This window comes from Haliotis rufescens, unplaced genomic scaffold, assembly GCF_023055435.1.
Source record: "Haliotis rufescens isolate VD_foot unplaced genomic scaffold, xgHalRufe1.0.p SCAF_23, whole genome shotgun sequence".
Lineage (NCBI taxonomy): Eukaryota > Metazoa > Mollusca > Gastropoda > Lepetellida > Haliotidae > Haliotis > Haliotis rufescens.
In genome coordinates this window covers 12449844-12470062 of record NW_025963924.1, presented here as the reverse complement: position 1 = coordinate 12470062, position 20219 = coordinate 12449844, and the positions used below count along the sequence as shown (strand labels likewise).

At 39.7% G+C, this 20219-nt stretch overlaps 2 protein-coding genes across 2 annotated transcripts; one reads left to right on the top strand and one right to left on the bottom strand.

Moving 5' to 3' along the window:
* Positions 1 to 1985: 1985 nt before the first annotated feature.
* Positions 1986 to 5706, bottom strand: LOC124133094 (transmembrane reductase CYB561D2-like). Its single transcript, XM_046497341.2, has 3 exons — positions 5518 to 5706; positions 3444 to 3481; positions 1986 to 3112 (listed from the first exon to the last, which is right to left on the bottom strand). The coding sequence occupies exons 1-3, from the start codon at positions 5582 to 5584 to the stop codon at positions 2585 to 2587; spliced, it is 633 nt and encodes a 210-aa protein (XP_046353297.2). The 5' UTR covers positions 5585 to 5706; the 3' UTR covers positions 1986 to 2584.
* A 233-nt stretch (positions 5707 to 5939) lies between these two features.
* LOC124133093 (GATOR complex protein NPRL2-like) lies at positions 5940 to 18454 on the top strand. The gene is made up of 11 exons (XM_046497340.2): positions 5940 to 6054; positions 7444 to 7535; positions 8496 to 8664; positions 9328 to 9436; positions 10167 to 10303; positions 12113 to 12210; positions 13247 to 13283; positions 14473 to 14566; positions 16177 to 16294; positions 16909 to 17066; positions 17985 to 18454. Exons 1-11 carry the CDS (start codon positions 5986 to 5988, stop codon positions 18050 to 18052), a joined length of 1149 nt encoding a protein of 382 aa, XP_046353296.1. The 5' UTR covers positions 5940 to 5985; the 3' UTR covers positions 18053 to 18454.
* Positions 18455 to 20219: the final 1765 nt, after the last annotated feature.

Sequence of the window (20219 nt, the reverse complement as noted above, 5' to 3'; positions counted from 1 at the left end):
AACACTATCACAACTGAGATCATGACTAACAATGAGGATGAAACTGAAAAGAGTAATTAAAAAAACAACAGATCATTAAATGTGCTGTTAAGAATGACAAAAGACTCTTTAAGCCATAAGATTTAATATAAATTTTAGCATAGCAAAATTACAATATCAAGTCCCAGAAATCTTAAACATGTGAAAAGTAATGCGAGATAGCACATGGTTTTAGATTCAGGATATTACAAATTAGAGAGTAAAGTATTTTTTCAAAATAGGTATTCCTTTTAACAAACAACAATCATCAAATGTCAAAATATTCACTCACACCAATAAACAATCTGGAATCTGAAGAAAATCATTTCCAGGCTATCATGATTATGCCATTAATAATGCTGCTAATACAAATAACATGAAATTGAATACATTTTGCAAGCTGTAAATGGCTTTAAGCTACAGTCTAACATGACAGAAACACCAACACAGAACCAGCCTTCAGCTCATAAATTCCAATTTTCTGTCAGATCATATTACCTAACACTAATTTAATCCTTGCTTTGAAGTATATATTCAAGTAAGGGAGTTGGGTTTATCCCAGTATATATAAGCCTAAAAAAATAATAGTCTTGGTTCTCAGGCACTGCCTATAAAGTTTGCTGCACGTTTCGTTTTTATTTCCATTTAGAAAAAAGAAAAAGAAAAACGTTCAACAGTAGTCAAATACTGTATTCCAGTATTTTACTCATCAAGGAATACATTTATGTAGGGAGGCCCTCCATCAGGTTGATTGTACACAATAGTTTATTGATTATACAACTGTTTATTTGTTACATACTAGTTTGAACCACACACCCCCCAAAAAATGAAAAAAAAATCACCGCCGCCCGCACCATATTTTCAAAAACCGTTGCCTGAGAACCAATTCTTATTTTCTTATAAGCCTAAATACCTTTCAGCTATATCAAAGTGTGTTAACTTTATGTGGGGGAGAAGCATGAAGTGATACAGGTCTAAGTGGTTTACTTCACTTTGTGATACCAACCAGCTTGAGTATGGTGCTTGCAAACCAATAATCAGAATCAGACAAATCTGGATTCAAATCCATGGTAATAAGAGACTGGAATGCCCAAGGGAGGCAACTCCCCACAGTACATTGGTACTCTCATAACCAAGAGAAAATTGAACCAATTCCTTCACTCTTACATCAACAACACTGCAATTAGGAGCTAAATATTCTTGTCTGCACATGGTTACCATTTGCAGAAGAGTATAGACACTGACTGAACAGTTCAATATATAATAAATCACAATACCATCTAACATCTATTTTCCATCAAAAACATTCAGCAGACAATTCAGCATATGAAAAATATATGGTGGAATGTAAAGCACAACATTCTCATGTATCATGATTATGGACAAAAATCATCAAATAATTATGTCAACATTACACCTACACAGTCACTAACACAACATTCATAAATCTTACAGACTGACCGTACCAAGATGTCTCATGGATATCACTGACAGTAATGTATGTTAAATTAGCAGATGACAATGTTGGAAGTAGATAAGAGTGAATGAAATTGATATGGAATAATCAGGCTATCACTGAAAGCACTGGAATACATCAATGGGCTACAAGTAACAGAAAGGTAATGGACAGTCAGCACCAAATATATTTAGTCTCATAGCCTGAACTTGTATTTTGGCATTATTTTCGGTAGATTTTAGTCTTAGTAACTGGACTAGAATATGCTGATCTTACTAACCAGAAGAAAGTTTACTAGACTCAGGCTTCATACTAGTGAGTGAGTGAGTGAGTGAGTGAGTGAGTGAGTGAGTGAGTGAGTGAGTTGGGTTTAACGCCGCTTTTAACAGTATTCCAGTCATATCGCGGCGTGTCAGATAAATGTGGGAGGAAAGCCCGGAGTGATGCAGGTCTCAGACGTTTACCACTTCGGTGAAACCCACGAGCACGGGTATGGTGCTGACAAACCTAGAAACATAATCGGGGCGAACCGGGATTCGAACCCACAATCATAGCTTTCTGGCGTGCCCAAGGGACGCAACTCTGCACAGCGAATCGCGGCGCCTTAGACGACTGGGCCACCCGTGCCCCCTTCATACTAGTGCCTAAAAGTGACTGTAAAGGCCATGGCTATTTCAATTTTTTATGAAAATAACACAGCATCAATCAATTAATAATAAGTTGGTAATATATTTAATTGTGTCTCATATAACACATTGAAATTGGCACTAATAAAACTTCACATGACCCTTATTCAATGTTATATGAAGGTTTACAAAATAGTTTTATCAAGACATGCAAAACAAAAGGAAAAGAAATCTACAAGTGTGAATTGTTCAAAATAATAACACATAAGCATTCTTCAATGAATTTCAAATAGACATAATACAGTTAGGAATGAAATCCAAGTTGCTCAAAGTAATTAATGAAACGGCACATCAGAGGTTTAGTCCTTACTTGAAATTTACACTAAAATAGTCATACATCGAAAAAATGTGTACAATACTGAAACAAGAAAATTACACCTCATGATAATGTCATAAGCAAAAATGGTGACAAGATATTGTTCTTTCATTGTGTTATTCTCTTCCTCGATTTAACTTTTGGCAAATATGCACTGGTGATCTGATTCATGATGATGAACAAGATACATGAAATACAGCCAAGACAAGCATACCATGTTGTCCCAGTCACATTCTTACAGAACCAGGTAGAAAACATAGCAAGCATAAAACTTGTACACACAAGAATGAAGGACACTAATCCCGATGTAGCATGGACAATTTTCAGATCTGCCAGTCTTAATTTTATTCTTAGGATGCTAGCAAGGGCAGGGTATTTCAACACAGATCCACCCAGCATCTGCATACAAGAATACCCAACGGCTGACAAACCAATAAGGCCATGCCATGATGTGAAATGTTCTTTGTTGTTTATTTCTTTATTGTAGTAGATCGCTGCAAATCCTCCAATAGCACAGGTAAGGGAGGTAACCTGCAACATCCAGTGAAGTGTGACCTTTGTGGCTCTGGATTGTCTCGGAACAAAGGAGCTGATTGGAGAAAACACCAATAAGCCCTCGAACATCAGCAGCAGGAACTGAAAGGAAGTGAAAGTAGCATCAGTCTGTGTATATTCTTCATACTAAGCAACAAGTTGTCCTGTCCTGATTTCAGAGAAGATCCATGTTTGACAAAAAGCAATCAAGCTTTCAAATATATGTTTCTTTTTATCTTGAAAGTTATTTTGTGAACATAAAGGTTTCACTGTACATGCTGAACACATGATATATGGACTAACTAAATGGAGAACATGCCATGGAAGTCAAAGTGAAAATTTTCATGTGCAAGAAGCTTGACAATATGTAAATTCAGTTTAGTTTCCTTCAAAACAAATTTATTACTGAATAGATTTAGAAAAATATCCTTACTGCAATGGCCATCAGTGTCGGATGCCATGAAAACAAGCCTGAAACATAAGATATATTTTTAATACAAAACTGTCATGTGACCTTTGGTAACTGTGTTACAATTAGTTATTAGAGCATAGCTCTATTCCAATGGGTGTCGTTCAATCATCTTTCCCTTTATATGTATGTCAATGCTCATTGAGCTGCATGTGCCTTGAGCAGAGTTAAAAGTGCAGTTTGCATGAAACATTAACTGTATATATCAGTATATGTTGACATGATATCCCTGGAGTGGAACTGAAGTATTTGGTTATATTGAGGTGAGGTGAATGCTCATTGAGCTGCATGTGCCTTGAGCAGAGTTAAAAGTGCAGTTTGCATGAAACATTAACTGTATATATCAGTATATGTTGACATGATATCCCTGGAGTGGAACTGAAGTATTTGGTTATATTGAGGTGAGGTGAAATGGGGTTTAACATCGCGTCCAAGATCATTGCACTTTTATAACGATGTGCATGCACGTGTGTGTGTGTGTGTGGCTGTTTGTACTAGTCCGGACTGATGCTGATTTATAGTGCTAGCCCACTGAGTGAGTGAGTGAGTGAGTGAGTATGGTTTTACGCCGCTTTTAGCAATATTCCAGCAATATCACGGCAGGGGACACCAGAAATGGGCTTCACACATTGTACCAATGTCGGGAATCGAACCCGGGTCTTCGGCTTGACAAGCAAACGCTTTAACCACTAGGCTACCCGACCGCCCGCTAGCCCACTGAAATACCATGACGCAGTTTAACATGAATACCCCACTCAGACACAGTATTCAGACTCCAAGCTGACCAGTCCTTGTTTTAGCCTCTTAATGCCAAGCGCTAGAGAGGGTAACAAGAAGTACCATCTTTTAACATCTTTTGGTATGACGCAGCCATGGATCGAACCCCCAGGCCCTCTGCTCTCCAGGCGGACGCTCTACCACTAGACCAAGGAGGTGGTCTTATTTGTCTATGTTTTAAGACAAAGGACTTGTGATTGGACTTTATCAGGATAAAAAGTGACAGTTGTGGGAACAATCAGCCCTCACAACTGCATCTTTAAATCCTGATAAAGCACTGTCGCAAGTTCTCTATCTATTCTAGAAATAAATAGCTCATTGCAGCTGTGTTTTATCTTAAACAAATTCATAAGAGCATGTTCCATTTATGTCATTGAAAGCCTGTAAATAAATGAGTCCGGACCAGGAAAACTAGTGATTAATATCATGAGCAACATCCCATAGTGACATTGCATTTCATAAGGACGTATTAATGTGGAACAGGGCCAAAACTGACTATGGCAACCTAGCTGTTTCTTATCAATACTCATAAAGATACCTCACTTAAATAAATTGGAACTACTGGATTAATTATATACCACATTTGCCTCTTTTGTCTGTTGACAATGACAATTGTATGTATTACATTTAGCAACCAATAATTGTGTACCAGATAACGAGATAAATAATCCAGCAAGTCTTAGCATTCAACACAATGTGCCAAGTCTCTATAAGTGCTGTGTAAGTTAGATTAAGTTACTGCTACTTAATAAATTAAAGCTAGTTAGAATTGAAGAACCATGTTTCAGCATGTTTTTGTTGTTCTAATGAGAAGGTGGTACTCAATAGGTCTCCAATATAACTCTAGGCCTAATAGTCTAATACATCCTTATTCAGTAAGGTAAAGACAAATAATTGAACAGCTTCAAAATGACATATAACCATGCAGTATCATAAATATAAGCATAGTCCACCATACACTTAAACTAAAGATGCGTGTGTTTGTTTGTAATAGATAGTTCCCCGTTTGATTAGGCCTAGACCTGGTCTTTCTTGACGAGACAATTGCCTATTTCGGGGCACTTGGAAGTAAGTGCCTTATCCTGTTGTCAGGGATGATGGTCGCGTAACTGTTGGCTAGTATGGTGTAAATAGTGCCCGTGGAAGAACGAACGAAGAATGCATGTTTTGTAAAATGGGGTATCAGCTGAACAAGCCTATAAGCTGACAAACTGTAACAACGCAGCATGCAAACATCCCCATCCGTTGTGTTTTCACTTACTCGAGCCGGGTGCGGCGGTATAAACGATGAATCCTGTAAAGAAAAGAGCAACAAAGTGTGCAACCATTGTGATAAAGAAGTAAATCTGTGTAAAATTGAACTTCTTTGTGACACAGTCTTATAATATTCAAGAAAAAACGAAATAGGCCGCGGCGATAACTGTCGTCTGCATTTGGCATCAGCTGAGCAGATTTCTGGAAAAAGATATAAAATTATTACACGTAAAGAAATAACGGATTATGATCTTCAAATTTCCAACACAGTTATCATAATCGGGGTATTTTATCCGATAAATTGAATACTAAAGAACATTACTTGTCCTTTTTAATAGACATGTATACAATATCAGCTGAATGTAATTCTTACAAATATGTAATAACTAAAATTACGTAATTCCGTTTTAGTCATTAGTTTTCACTTTACCAAGGGAGACTACTCTAAATCAAGGTGTTCGCGATCGCGATCACGATGAATGCGATCAAGTGCATCTTCTTTAGTGAATTCCATCCAACTGCTGGTCCAAAGATAACATACCAGGCAAGATATTAATATGGTCGCTTTATGTCCGAGTTGGTAATATGCAACATATACATCAATAAATAATAATAAAGTTATATGCACTTGGTTGTCCATTTGGGCTACGACGAGTCCAAATTTAGGAAACAACGCGGGTACTCACCCAACCCCCTATTACACAACCTTACCTGGGTACGCGCTGACAGTCTCAAGAGATAGGTACAAAATGTCCGATTAGGAATTGTTTGACAAGAGCCCTAACAAAAAGTATTTAGGTACCGTAAGTTAAGGTGCACTTTCAAGCGATCTGGTCATGCATACAGTGATTAATAGCTGATTGAAAGGAATAAACGCTTCCCTGCCCCCTGTCCCTATAATATGTGTAAGGTCCACCCTGTTCTCATGGGTTTTTTTCAGCTGAAGAAATTTTTATCTAACCAGAGACCAAATATAAACAAAGAAGTCAAAGATACCAAAATGCACAAGCAAATACAGCTGTGACTACATAGTCTAGATCTATACATACAGTGCTTGTTTGTTTTTTTGTTGTTGAATGCCACACCCAGAAAAATTCCAGCGATATGATGGCGGTCTATAACTAATCTGGACCAGACACATCTGCGATTGAAATCAAGAGCAGCGATCTAATAAGAATATGATGACACACAATTAGTCAATTAACTGACTGAGTCTGACCACCCTATCCATTTCATATAGGTTCCTTGGATTCTAGATCTATATTCTCACTCGGAATAACCACTGACATATGGTGTATGTCTTGATAGTTACAAAACAGTTTGAGCAAGCAGGTGAATGCATTGTGCCCCTGTGACTACATGAACTACGTCTACTAGTCCTAGCTGGACTCAAGGCTGATGAAGCTGTCATGTTGATTCAGAAGACGCTGTAGTGTACCTTTTTGAACCAGGAACAAATCCATGTGGACTTTTACCCAAATAAACTGTAAATCAAGTATAATATGTTGTTTGGAGTGTAATGAATATGTGTTGTAATCTGACATAAGTGGCAAGAAATTATTTCTTTTTTGACAATTGACCAAGATGATGTCAAACAAACATAAACATGATAAAACATGTTTGATTTTGCATCTTCTTTGTCATTTCGTGTCACGGGTGGCCCAGTCGTCTAAGGCACTGCAATTCGCTATGCAGAGTTGTGTCCTTTGGGCACACAAGAAAGCTATGAATGTGGGTTTCAAATCCTGGTTCGCCCCGATTATGTTTGTCAGCAACATACCCGTGCTCCTGGTTTCACCGAAGTGGTAAACGTCTGAGACCTGCATCACTTCGGGCTTTCCTCCCACATTAAGCTGACACGCCATGATATAACTGGAATACTGTTCAAAGCGGCATTAAACCCAACTCACTCACTCACTCTTTGTCATTTCAGGTGCCAGAAGATTTTATGAGCAAAGAGGTGTTTGATTCAGTACATATTTACATCATCACCAAACCGGAACTTCAGAACAGACTTATCACTGTGTTTGTATACTTATATATACTTTTACCACCCTCAACATGCTATGACAGATTAACTATAGTAACATGAATAAATTGGTTGGTCCTTAACTTCTTTTGAGGAGCATATATGCCTGTGGCCTCTTCAGTACCAAACAAAGATTGATTGTGATTGATTGAAATAAGCTTGTGAATGTTAATCTCATTGCTCAACTTTGAGGAGCTAGTGGCACAACCTATGTAAAAATGGGCATTTGGAAATTTTATAATAAATTGTATATTAATATGCTTATCCTATCTCACATAATGCATCTCTCTTCCTTCTTCAATCCTGGTGTGGAAACGCCTCAGAACAAAGTTTCAAACTTCAACAAATACCTCACCCGAACACATCCCTATTCATCACAATGGTCACCGCTTGTCCATCTGTGTAACACACCAATCAATCACATGCGACCCTACCCAGTGATTTGGCAGTGAAATTGGCACTAGTCCTACAGTTCTTGCCAAACTGCCCAACAGTTAAGGAATTATATGTATGGGCGGATACAACTTTTTTTAAAAGGGGGGTGGTGCACAATTAAGATCTATTTATTGTCTTTGGTGGTAATTTATACAGAAATAAAGATTTTTTTCGAAATAAAAAGGGGGGTGCGCACCCCCCCTCTGTATCCACCCATGATAAGGACTAGTAGACATCTGCCATTTTTAAGGGTTTTGCTATATGTTATCATTATATGGACTAGTGGACAAAAAATGTTAGTTTCTGCTGAAGCCTAGCTCAGCTTACTTGACCGCTTAGTATACCTCCCCAAGCCATTCTCTTTCTCATTGCCACAGTGTCAAGACTTGCCTTTAAGAATTGGAGATGTTCCGTTGTTTTTTTGGCTTTGATTTACCTACGAACATAGCCATCATGTTCTCATTCATAATGGAGCAATGCCCGAATTGCAAGTTGTGCATCAATTTTTTTCTTGTTGACAGAAATGCTTGGAATCTGAAGATAGTGGGCTGCCCTGTGTGTATTGATGACCCCAAGTACAAGAGGAATGCTCTGATGTTTAACCTGTGTTTTGTGTTTGACAAAGATTCTCGCACTTGCAACTTTGGATCAGTTGTAAAGAAACTAGCAGCTTACTTCACTCAACTTGAGGTAAATTATGTTCTATCAAAATGTTATCCTGGAATTATGGGAATTATTATTTGGCGCCTTGGTTGATTTGGGCCTAACTGTAGACGAGGTGAGATGAAATGGGGTTTAACATCGCATCCAAGATTATTGCACTTATTTAGCGATGTGCATGTTCATGTGTGTGTGTATGTGTGTGGCTGCTTATACTAGTCCGGACCGATGCCGGTTTATAGTGCCAGCTCACTGAGATACCATGCCGCAGTTTAACATGAATACCCCACTCAGACACATATACTGACTCTGAGCCGACCAGTCCTTGTTTTAGCCCCTTAATGCCAAGCGCCAGAGAGAGTAACAACAAGTACCATCTTTTAACATCTTTTGGTATGACGCGGCCAGGGATCGAACTCCTGGCCTTTCTCTCTCTGGGCGGATGCTCTACCACTAGACGGTCTAACGGTAGACGGACATTAAGTCTCTGAAATGAAAATATTTCTTAAGTAATGATGTTTTTAATTAAATTGTTGTATGATATATATTATAAAGGAGCCAAGAGAGTTTCTTCATTTTCAGCCTGAAACTGATGAAATCGAGCCTTGCCAAAAAATTGTAGACTTGCTTGGGATGATTTGGATATATTTGTGGGGTACGAGCCTGATATTGGTGCATATTTGTTTTCTTTAGCTTGAAAGTGGCTTCCTGTTCTATGAGGAGAAGAGACAGCAGATACCAAAGATTATAACAAGCATCCTGACAGACCTCAACAAATATGGAAACTGTGCCATCCCCATCAGTTAGTTTACTTGCAGTACTTGTCATACTTTCCTAAAAGCAGTGTAATTCACTCTCATATTTACACACACCAATTTTATTCATGTTTTAAGTGGAAAGTGTTAACTGTTTAAAAAAACTATTGGAAAGCTTGGGAAACCATGTTTACAATTTTAGACTTGCAAGTGTTGTTTAAGTGTGGAAAGATTTCTTACCAAGTCAGTCCCCATGTTCATCCGGGTTAGAATTCGTATTCAGCAACCATGCTGGTCTATGGGACTATGCTTGTCATAAGAGGCGACTAAAAAAAACAGGATCGGGTGGTCAGGCTCTCTGACATGGTTGATGCTTGTCATCGTATCCAAATTGCGTAGATCGATGTTCATGATATCAATGACTAGATTGTCTGGTCCAGACTCTTATTATTTACAGACTGCAGTCATATGGCTGGAATATTGCTGAGTGCGGCGTTAACAAACAAACATACTAGTACTATGTACTAGTTTGAACAAGCAAAAAAAAAATAACAAAGCCCGTCAGCCCGAACTATATTTTCAAAGGTCATTGCCTGAGAACCAATTCTTATGTTTTTTAAAGCCTAATAGAATATTAGAAATTATGAGAGATCTTGGATTCATCTGCAATAATATTATAATCAAGGGACTCCCAAAGTTTGAATACTAAAATAATGACAAGGCCCCCTTGACTTTTATTTCTTGTTTCAAACACTAACAATGCATATTGTTTGGCAGGAGAGTCGTGTACTATATACCTGAAGGTGGCGCCATGTATATCCGACCCTCCACTCGTGCAGGATTACGATGTGCCAATACTGGTCCGAGACAGAGAGAGTGTCATGGGATTCCCCCTTGATCTCACCACGCAACAGGTGAGTCAGTGAATGTTGATCTCACCACACAACAGGTGAGTCAGTCAGTGAATGTTGATCTCACCACGCAACAGGTGAGTCAGTGAATGTTGATCTCACCACGCAACAGGTGAGTCAGTCAGTGAATGTTGATCTCACCACGCAACAGGTGAGTCAGTGAATGTTGATCTCACCACGCAACAGGTGAGTCAGTCAGTAAACGTTGTTCTCACTACGCAACAGGTGAGTGAGTCAGTGAACGTTGTTCTCACTATGCAACAGGTGAGTCAGTCAGTGAATGTTTGTTCTCACCATGCAACAGGTGAGTCAGTGAATGTTTGTTCTCACCACGCAACAGGTGAGTCAGTCAGTGAACATTGTTCTCACTACGCAACAGGTGAGTCTGTCAGTGAATGTTGATCTCACCACACATCAGGTGAGTCAGTGAATGTTGATCTCACCACACATCAGGTGAGTCAGTGAATGTTGATCTCACCACACATCAGGTGAGTCAGTGAATGTTGATCTCACCACACATCAGGTGAGTCAGTGAATGTTTTTTCTCACCACGCCACAGGTGAGTCAGTCAGTGAATGTTGATCTCATCATACAACGGGTGAGTCAGTAAGTGAATGTAGTTGCTCTCACCACACAGATGACTCAGTCATCAGTGTATGAGAAAATGCAATCATCATTGTCCACAGTTGCTACTGTTTGTTGCTGGTGATACTCAGGACACATGGAATGTGGTGACAATCATGATTATGACACAAAAGCTGAGCATTATCACAAGAGATTTACAGTTGCCTGTCACCATGTTTCTGAGGCTATACTGAAGGGAATATATGAGGGAACACATAGCTGATGAATACAGATTATTATATGACCATGTGTCATACTGATTTTACGAAATAGGTATCAGAATTCTTGTATTTCCTGAGGGAGACCAAAGGTAATCTGTGAATTCTTACACAAGTTTCATAAAATCTGTATGACACGTGGTCGTATAATAATCTGTGTTCATTAGCTATGTGTTCCCTCATATATGACGCACATGCAAGTATAATAATTTCTATATTACCCATTATTTCTTAATCCTTTTGGGCCCGCCTCAGATTACGACTGCCTTCTTCAAAATGACGTCAACAATCTTCAGCACTGACATCTTTTCTAGTGTGAGGTCATTTCGACCTTATGTCAAAATTGGATTCGAATGATATCAACAATGCCCTCCAGGTGACGGAAACAATAGACTGGTTTCCTTGAAGTGATATGAAGTTAAAATTCTAGTTTCCACCCTTGCTGAACTTGGCTGGAATTTCCAGGCTTGACTGTAGTGCCACCAGTGGCTATTATGAATTATGTCCTACCTATGTTTCTCCTATTGACCAATCAGATCTCGCATATCACTTGCAATTGCTTCAAACAAAACGGTGGCACACAGTCAAGATGATCTGATCGATAATCAAGATCTATAATAAAGTGCATCAAATCACTTGAGCACCTTCATTTAAAACATGAAAAGATTTCCAAATATCTGTCGACACCCAGAAGGCGGTACACCTGCTTTACAAATCCTTCAGTCGAAATCTGTACGTTGAAATCCATGTTGTTTACGAACAGGGTGTCTAGTTCGTTAATCAATTTTGATTGGACTATGCATAGGCTCGTTAGTCCAGCCAAAATTCCAGCCTAGTTCAGCAAGGGTGGAAACTGGACTTTTATAGTCAGTTAACGCCTTGCCTCGGGAAGATGCCATTTCACTTGAATCATGTGCCAGTTTGTTACTGTCAGTATCAGTACAGTAGATGTGTTTTTGTTTTTGTCCAGATTCTGCACTATGTCGATGGCTACTCCCATGTTGCCAGGATTGCTGCGGAGGCTGATGTCGAGATCAACTTGGTCAAAGCCTGCCTCCAGAATCTGATGTAAGCAGGTTGAGATCATTTTGGGGGGGACAATTTTAGAGTTAAATAGAAAACCTAAAATAGAACGTTTGTCCACCAGCAGTAGACAGGGATGTACTCATTGATAGAGAAACCCCTTCAATCTGGACAGGACAGGGTCCAGTCAAAATGCCAGATTAACAAATTTCCATATTGATGAATAACATTAAAGGAGTAATGTCTTTTATTTGTCATCCAAAACTGGCTACCCATGGAGCAGTCTGCCAACAGAGGGCGCTGGCTTAACCAGTATTTTTGCTTGACAGAAATAGCCAAACATGAGACTGACACAGACGATAATAAGCAGGCATAATTTTGCTCCTAATTGTAATAAAGAAGTTGTTCATCCATAAATCTCATCCTGACTAAGTACTCCAACTTCTAAATGCCTCTCAAAGAAGTTGCGGGGAGGTCGGGTAGCCTAGTGGTTAAAGTGTTCGCTCGTCACGCCGAAGACCCGGGTTCGATTCCCGACATGGGTACAATGTGTGAAGCCCATTAATGGTGTCCCCCGTCGTGATATTGCTGGAATATTGCTAATAACGGCGTAAAGGCATACTCACTCACTCACTCAAAGAAGGTACAGGAGATATTGTTTGGGTGATATCCTAGGAGATATTGCTGCAATGAAATTGCATCACAATGCTTCGGAGACCATTGGGATGTCATCAGTTACCATAACACCACTTTCAAGTGACATCACTAATGTCTCCGCCACTGAAGCTGGTTAGCTGTACTTTTACACATAAGAAATTACTTAGATAACAAACTGAAAAAGTTGAAATAATTATTTTGGATGGTAAATAGAATCTCACCCAAGTTTCTTTTGAAATCAAATATTTTGTGAATTCGCGTTGACATTGTTTATATGAAACAACATTCAGGTGAGATTCTCTGCTTGTTATAAGTTCCTCACAGTAAGCAATCCAGATATGGAGGATCTGGAATAACAGACTTCTACTGTGCACTAATACTTTGATTTTGTTCCTTTCTAATATTTGATATATTTTATTTTCAGACATTATACTGTGATTAAATTGATATCCATTTTCCAGGTAAGCTACATAAACACTCATATCATGTGCATGTTAAATGTCAGTAATTGACAAGATGACCATGAAGATTCCGGGGTAGAATAGGTCTTCAGCAACCCATGCTTGCCGTAAAAGGCGACTATGCTTGTCGTAAAAGGCGACTAACGGGATCGGGTGGTCAGGCACGCTGACTTAGTTGATGCATGTCATCGATCCCAATTGCGTGGATGGATGCTCATGATATTAATCACTGGATTGTCTGGTCCAGACTCGATTATTTACAGACCGCCGTCATATAGCTGGAATATTGCTGAGTGTGGCGTTAAACAACAAACCAACCAACAAGATGAACCTGTGAAGGGTAGAATAGGTCTTCAGCAACCCATGCTTGGTATAAAAGGCGACTTTGCTTGTTGTAAGAGGTGACTAATGGGATCAGGTGGCTGCCTCGCTGACTTGGTTGATGCATGTCATCGTATCCCAATTGCGTAGATCAATGCTCATGATGTCAATCACTGGATCATCTGATCCAGACTTGATTGTGTACAGACTGTGGTCATATAGCTGGAAAATTGCTGAGTGCGGCGTTAAACAACAAACAGAAAGACAAGATGAGGTGGATGAAATTAGTATTGTACTTAACAGTGTCTGAAGATTTGATTGAAAACTATATTGAACTGATTAGATTTATGTTGTGTCTGTTTACTTTTCTAATTTGTTGGGAATTGGTAGTAAAAGGCAACACAATTTGCTGTACAGAGTTGCATCCCTTAGATGTGACATAATCCTGTGATCGTGGGTTTGAATCCCAGAACTCATATGTTTCATCAAAGTGGTAAACGCCCAAGACCTGCATAATTTGGGCTTTGGACCCGTGAAGATCCGGGTTAGAATAGGTCTTCAGCAACCCATACTTGCCGTAAAAGGCGACTATGCTTGTAAGAGGCAACTTACGGGATTAAGTGGTCAGGCTTGCTGACTTGGTTGATGCATGTCATCGTATTCCAATTGTGTGGATTGATGCTCATGATGTCAATCACTGGTTTGTCTGGTCCAGACATGATTATTTAAAGACCGCTGTCATATTGCGGAGTGTGACTTTTAGCAACAAACGAAACACTTTGTGCTTTCCTTCCACAAGAATGTGACACCCACTGAAAAATTGTTAAACCCATCTCACTTACTTACTCATTTTTGCTTTTTATTGTAGTATTCAAATGTATACACAGTAACTCCAGAAATCAACTCACTATTTGAAAATAAAGCTCTACAGATGGAATGTGTCCAATTTGTTGCAAGAAAAGGTAATACCGATATATTCACATGGAAAAATGCATCATATGAAGGTTGACAAGTTTGTTGATTGCCAGGGGGCACGGGTGGCCAAGTCGTCTAGATTCGCTGTGCAGAGTTGCGTCCCTTGGGCACGCCAGAAACCTATGATTGTGGGTTCGAATCCCAGTTCGCCCCGATTATGTTTTTAGGTTTGTCAGCACCATACCCGTGCTTGTGGGTTTCACCGAAGTGGTAAACGTCTGAGACCTGCATCACTTCGGTCTTTCCTCCCACATTAAGCTGACACACCGCAATATAACTGTAATACTGTTAAAAGCCTCGTTAAACCCAACTCACTCACTCGTTGATTGCCACCCTGTAGGTAGAACTGACTGAATGGAGATTGTATGTAATTATACCTCAGAGGCTTGGATCAATGATCATGCTGTTAGTTAGTTGCATGTTCGAGACTTGACCATTGACAGATAGAGCCTGTAGCAGGGATATTGCTGACTGTGCTGTAAAACAATATTAACTCACTCACTCTTCGATAGTCACTGAGAGAACCAAGCTGGGACAGGTGACTCAAGTAGTCGGGTCGGGTGGGGCCTGAGTAGCACCAGGGTACCCACAGGACTACCCGTGGTTCAATCTCATTAAAATCAGATCTTAGTTCTCGCTGCCGTTAAACAAAGATCTGAGCACATCCCATTACGGGTCACGTCGGACCGACCTTTCGCAAACTCGGACCGACCAATGGAATTATGGACAAGAAATCTACATTAGCCAATCAGAAGGCAGCTTTCTCGTGCTTTACGGCACTAATTTCAAATTGGTGACTACGCTTCGAAACATATTTTGACAAATTCTCATTTAAAAATTTGAAACCTGAACAAAAGAAAGTTCTAGAATGGCTAATATATGGTCTAGATTGTATAGATTCAGTCGTTAAGCCCGTAACTATCGTTCGGAATACCCCGTTTTAACGTTTTCGAGGCTGCATGATTAGAAATCACATTCCGACTGTCACTTTCATGATCTGGTAACCGATGCTCTGATTGGTCGGATGAAAGGTCATTCTGACGTGACCCCTAATGGGATGTCCTCAGATCTTTGTTTAGCGGTAGTGAGAACTAAGATCTGATATTAATGAGATTGACCCGTGGTTAGTTACGTGATATATTGTTTAATGACAAAAACTCACTGTAGCTCAGTGGTTACACTACAAGTTGCTTAGGTTTGCATTCCTTTCTAATGATGCACACATTCCTTCTTGACTTGTATATGTTTGAGTAAAGATTAAGTTTCAGTCAACTTCAGTTTATGCATGATCTGATTGTTTGATAAATGTATCTAAATAGTTTTTGCGTGGGCTGTGGAAAAACAATTCCCAATCAGAAATTTTGTTCCCTCTTTAAACCTACAGTGGTTTGGGTCGGGTATTAGGGGGGAGGGGGACACGTTCCCGCCCTACAAAGTGGAACTAGTGTGAACAAGGAAATGATTTACTTCATGACTAATGTGATTTAAAAGCCATGTATTTTGGTGTTTTTTATGGTTTAGTAAAATTTTGTAAAGCTCTAAAAACATCTGCTGTATTATGATGATTGTGTTTATGGAATATGTGTTGTCTTGCCAGGTCACTCTCTGCCAGCGTTCTGCGATGTGTTCATGCTGTACTGTTCCTTCAGCCCAGGGACCACTGTCAAGGACATCTGCAACAGGATCGGCCCACACGCCCTCAAGGTGGACGAGAGGTACGCCGCACTAGGTTCAGATTCAGACAAAGGTTCACATACAGATATTACTCACAGATTAAAGCTTAAAGTACCCTCATATCTATTAAATTTTAACGAATCAGCCTTGTTACCCACCACTTCCACAATCATCAAAAGTGAATGAGTTAGTGAGTATTGTTTTAAGCCACTTTTAGCAATAGTCCAGCTATATCATGGGGACACTAGAAATGGACTTCACACGTTGGACCTGCATCTCTTTGGGCTTTCCCGTATCAAGCTGACACTCAATGATAGAACTGAATGCTGTTAAACAAAACTCGACCCATGAAGATTCGGGGTGGAATAGGTCTTCAGCAACCCATACTTGCCGTAAAAGGTGACTATGCCTTTCGTAAGAGGCAACTAACGGGATCGGGTGGTCAGGCTCGCTGACTTGGTTGATGCATGTCCTGGATCTCAATTACGTGGATCGATGCTCATGATGTCAGTCACTGGATTGTGTGGTCCAGACTCGATTATTTATTTATAGCTGGAATATTGCTGAGTGCGACGTTAAACAACAAACAAACAATAAGCAAAACTCACTCACTCATAGAGTACTTACACCATTGTTCACTGCTGATATCTTCCAGGAAACTAGTTCAGTTTGGACTGATGAATGGCCTGATTCGCCATCTTCACAAGTACCCCGTCAAACTGCCAAACGAGCCTGGCCAGTCATCTAGACTACAGCCCTTCTATCAGTATTTTAATGGAGTCCATAACACAGACGAAATTTGCTGTCGGCATGGTACGTACACGTTTTTTAATTGTCACAGACTTAGGAAAATAATATCCAGTTTTCATGATGAATATAAGTATGTTGGAAATATGTTTTCCAACCCGATATGTTTATATTTGTATCATGCTATCAACCCCAATCTGCCTGGCTGAAACTAATATTTACAGACAGCTGAAAAATTGATGGAACAGTATTCAAGAACATTAACGTTCAGATTCACTTCAGGTTAGTTTAAATTTTCGGAAAATAGCTTCATGTAGGTGAGAAGTGGTAGCAGATCTTCTGACAACAGAACACTTCCACTGCAATGCAGAAGTCAGCCATGTTACATCTATTTCATGGCAGTACTTATATATGTCGGACCAGCTTCAGGAAGTATGCGTGCTGTCAGTGTTCCCTTTAAGGAAACTATCACGTTATTGATATATTGATTAAAAATAAAAATAAATATTCTGAATCGGAATAGATTAACAACGATAAAAATTACCTATGTAGATCTGCAGTTAATCAATCGTATGCTAAATATGAACTTGTATGAAATAGATTTTTCTGCCTTCTCATTGTCCATCGTAACCATGGTAATCATAATAAATGTTACCTTTTCACTGGCAGTGAATTATTAATTTAGTATCGATATTCTTAAATTTGTTGACAGCATCTGAAAGTGCTTAAGATATTTTATGTAATTTGGGCGTATTGTCTTGGATTCCCTCCCCCCTCCCCCTCTTCCCACCCCTCCATTAATTTAATTATTAATTTAGTATCAATATTCTTAAATTTGTATTGAAACAGTATCGACATTCAGAATTTACTGATACATTGATATCATGATCTACGACACCCTTCAAGGGCACCATTGAGAAACATAAGCATGAGAACATGCCAGTGTTGTCAATATTAACTTTGGAATGGTTGCCATGGTTACAGGTATAAGTCAGCAGGAGCTCGATGAGCGAATGGAGAGTGACCCTAGCGTGGTGGTCTGTTGGAAGTGACCTGCTTGACCCAAGATGGAGGAAGGAAATCAGAATACAAGCTGCCAGGTCTGGTAACAGACAGCAACAATTGGGATCACCTCAAACATGTCAGTGCATTCCAACTGAACCGTTTCAAGACCGGAGTCACTTGTCTGTCACTGTCAAGTGTTCTGACCCGGTGCTCTGTGTGTAAATGTTGACAGCATCTGAAAGTGCTCAAGATGTTTTATGTGTGTTAATGACTGGTGCTACGGAACGCTGCAGATGTTACCGTTTCTGGAGATGTAAGTTGTGAATGTATTCAACATCTTCCCGAGGCAAGAGAGTTAACTGACTTTAAAAGTCCAGTTTCCACCCTTGCTGAACTAGGCTGGAATTACTGAGCTCGATCATAGCGCCACCAGTGGCTATTACCAGTTATGTCCCTTCTAAGCCTCTCCTATGGACCAATCAGATGCCACCTCTCGTATCACTTGCGTTTGCTTCACACAAAATGGTGGCGCCCAGTCAGGACGATCTGATCGATAATCAAGATCTATATTGTGATAAAACTGGTCTTACATTGCGAAATGCATCAAATCACGTGTGCACCTTGATTAAAAACATGAAAGAATTTGGAAAATATCTGCTGACAACGAGTTGGCGGTGCACATGCTTTGCAAATCCTGCAATCGATCGAAATCTGCATGACAGTTTGCGAACCGGATTTCGATTTCAGTGCGCAATTTTGATTGGACTATGCATAGACTCGTTAGTCCAGACAAAATGTAACTCCATAATACCAGCCTAGTTCGGCAAGGGTAGAAACTGGACTTTTAATAGTCAGTTAACTCTCTTGCCTCGGGAAGATGATATTCAAAGGCTGTGACGACTTTTCCTGCATGGGGATGCTGTCAGCATGACCCAAATCACCTACAAAATGGTCCCTTCACGAATACTGATTTTGTACTGTTGAGGGGGGAAGGGTTTGAAAAGTTGTACAGTGGCAATCAGTGAAGACTGAAAGTAAGGATGGCAGGGTATAGAAATGTGCATGAAAAGTTTCAGGCAAGTTCTGGTATGGTGGCTCTTGCCATACAGGAATGTAATAAATCAAATATTTGTACAGTACATATTTGTTATCTTCTGATTTCATATACATATTTAATAGGGCTGTAATGATTCACCGGTATCATCAATACTTCTGTACACACGATACTTGAATCATCAGTTTGTAAGATCGTGATATGCTATAAATACAACAGGAACTAATCGAGTTACTTCCCGTAATGGCAGAAGTAGCATAGCGCCACCTGCAAGCATGGCAGAACACAAAGACGTAGTACCTGAGGACTCGCCTAACTGTGACATTTAGACCCATCCCTTTATTCAAAACTGTTTTGTTCTTGTGGATTTCTTTGAATATATTTTTTTAGATAAAAGTATTTATTTATTGTTGAGTATTTGAGGGTAATACTAATCCGTGGTGTTGACATGATCTGTTGATGAATGTGAAGCATGAAGTTTAGTAGCACTACATGTACAGTTTATTTCATAAAGTGACCAGGCATTTAGGGACAACAACAACAATAATAATAATAATAATAATAATAATAATAGTGTATCTTATTTTTCACGTCTTTCCAATATTGATAATATCTGAATGCGGACGGGTAACTTTGAGTGAGTGAGTGAGTTGTATTTAACGCCGCTTTTAACAGTATTCCAGTAACATCGCGGCGTGTCAGCTTAATGTGGGAGGAAAGCCCGAAGTGATGCAGGTCTCAGACGTTTATCACTTCGGTGAAACCCACGAGCACTGGTATGGTGCTGACAAACCTAGAAACATAATCGGGGCGAACCGGGATTCGAACCCACAATCATAGGTTTCTGGCATGTCCACGGGCCGCAACTCTGCACAGCGAATCGCGGCGCCTTAGACGACTGGGCCACCCGTGCCCCCGGGTAACTTTGAAGATGGGCAGGCAAGATCTATGGGTCGCCTGCCCTACTGCCATGTTGGGTTTATAAATTATTTCAAACACTGCCATTGTTGTTAATATTCGATTCTAGTGACTACAAAGAACAAATTCAATTCATGCAGGGAAACGGTTCGATTCACTGAATACATGAGTGAATCATAACTGCCCTAGTATACAACCCAAGATGCCTTTTGAGGTGCTGGAAGAATTTGTCACACCTCATC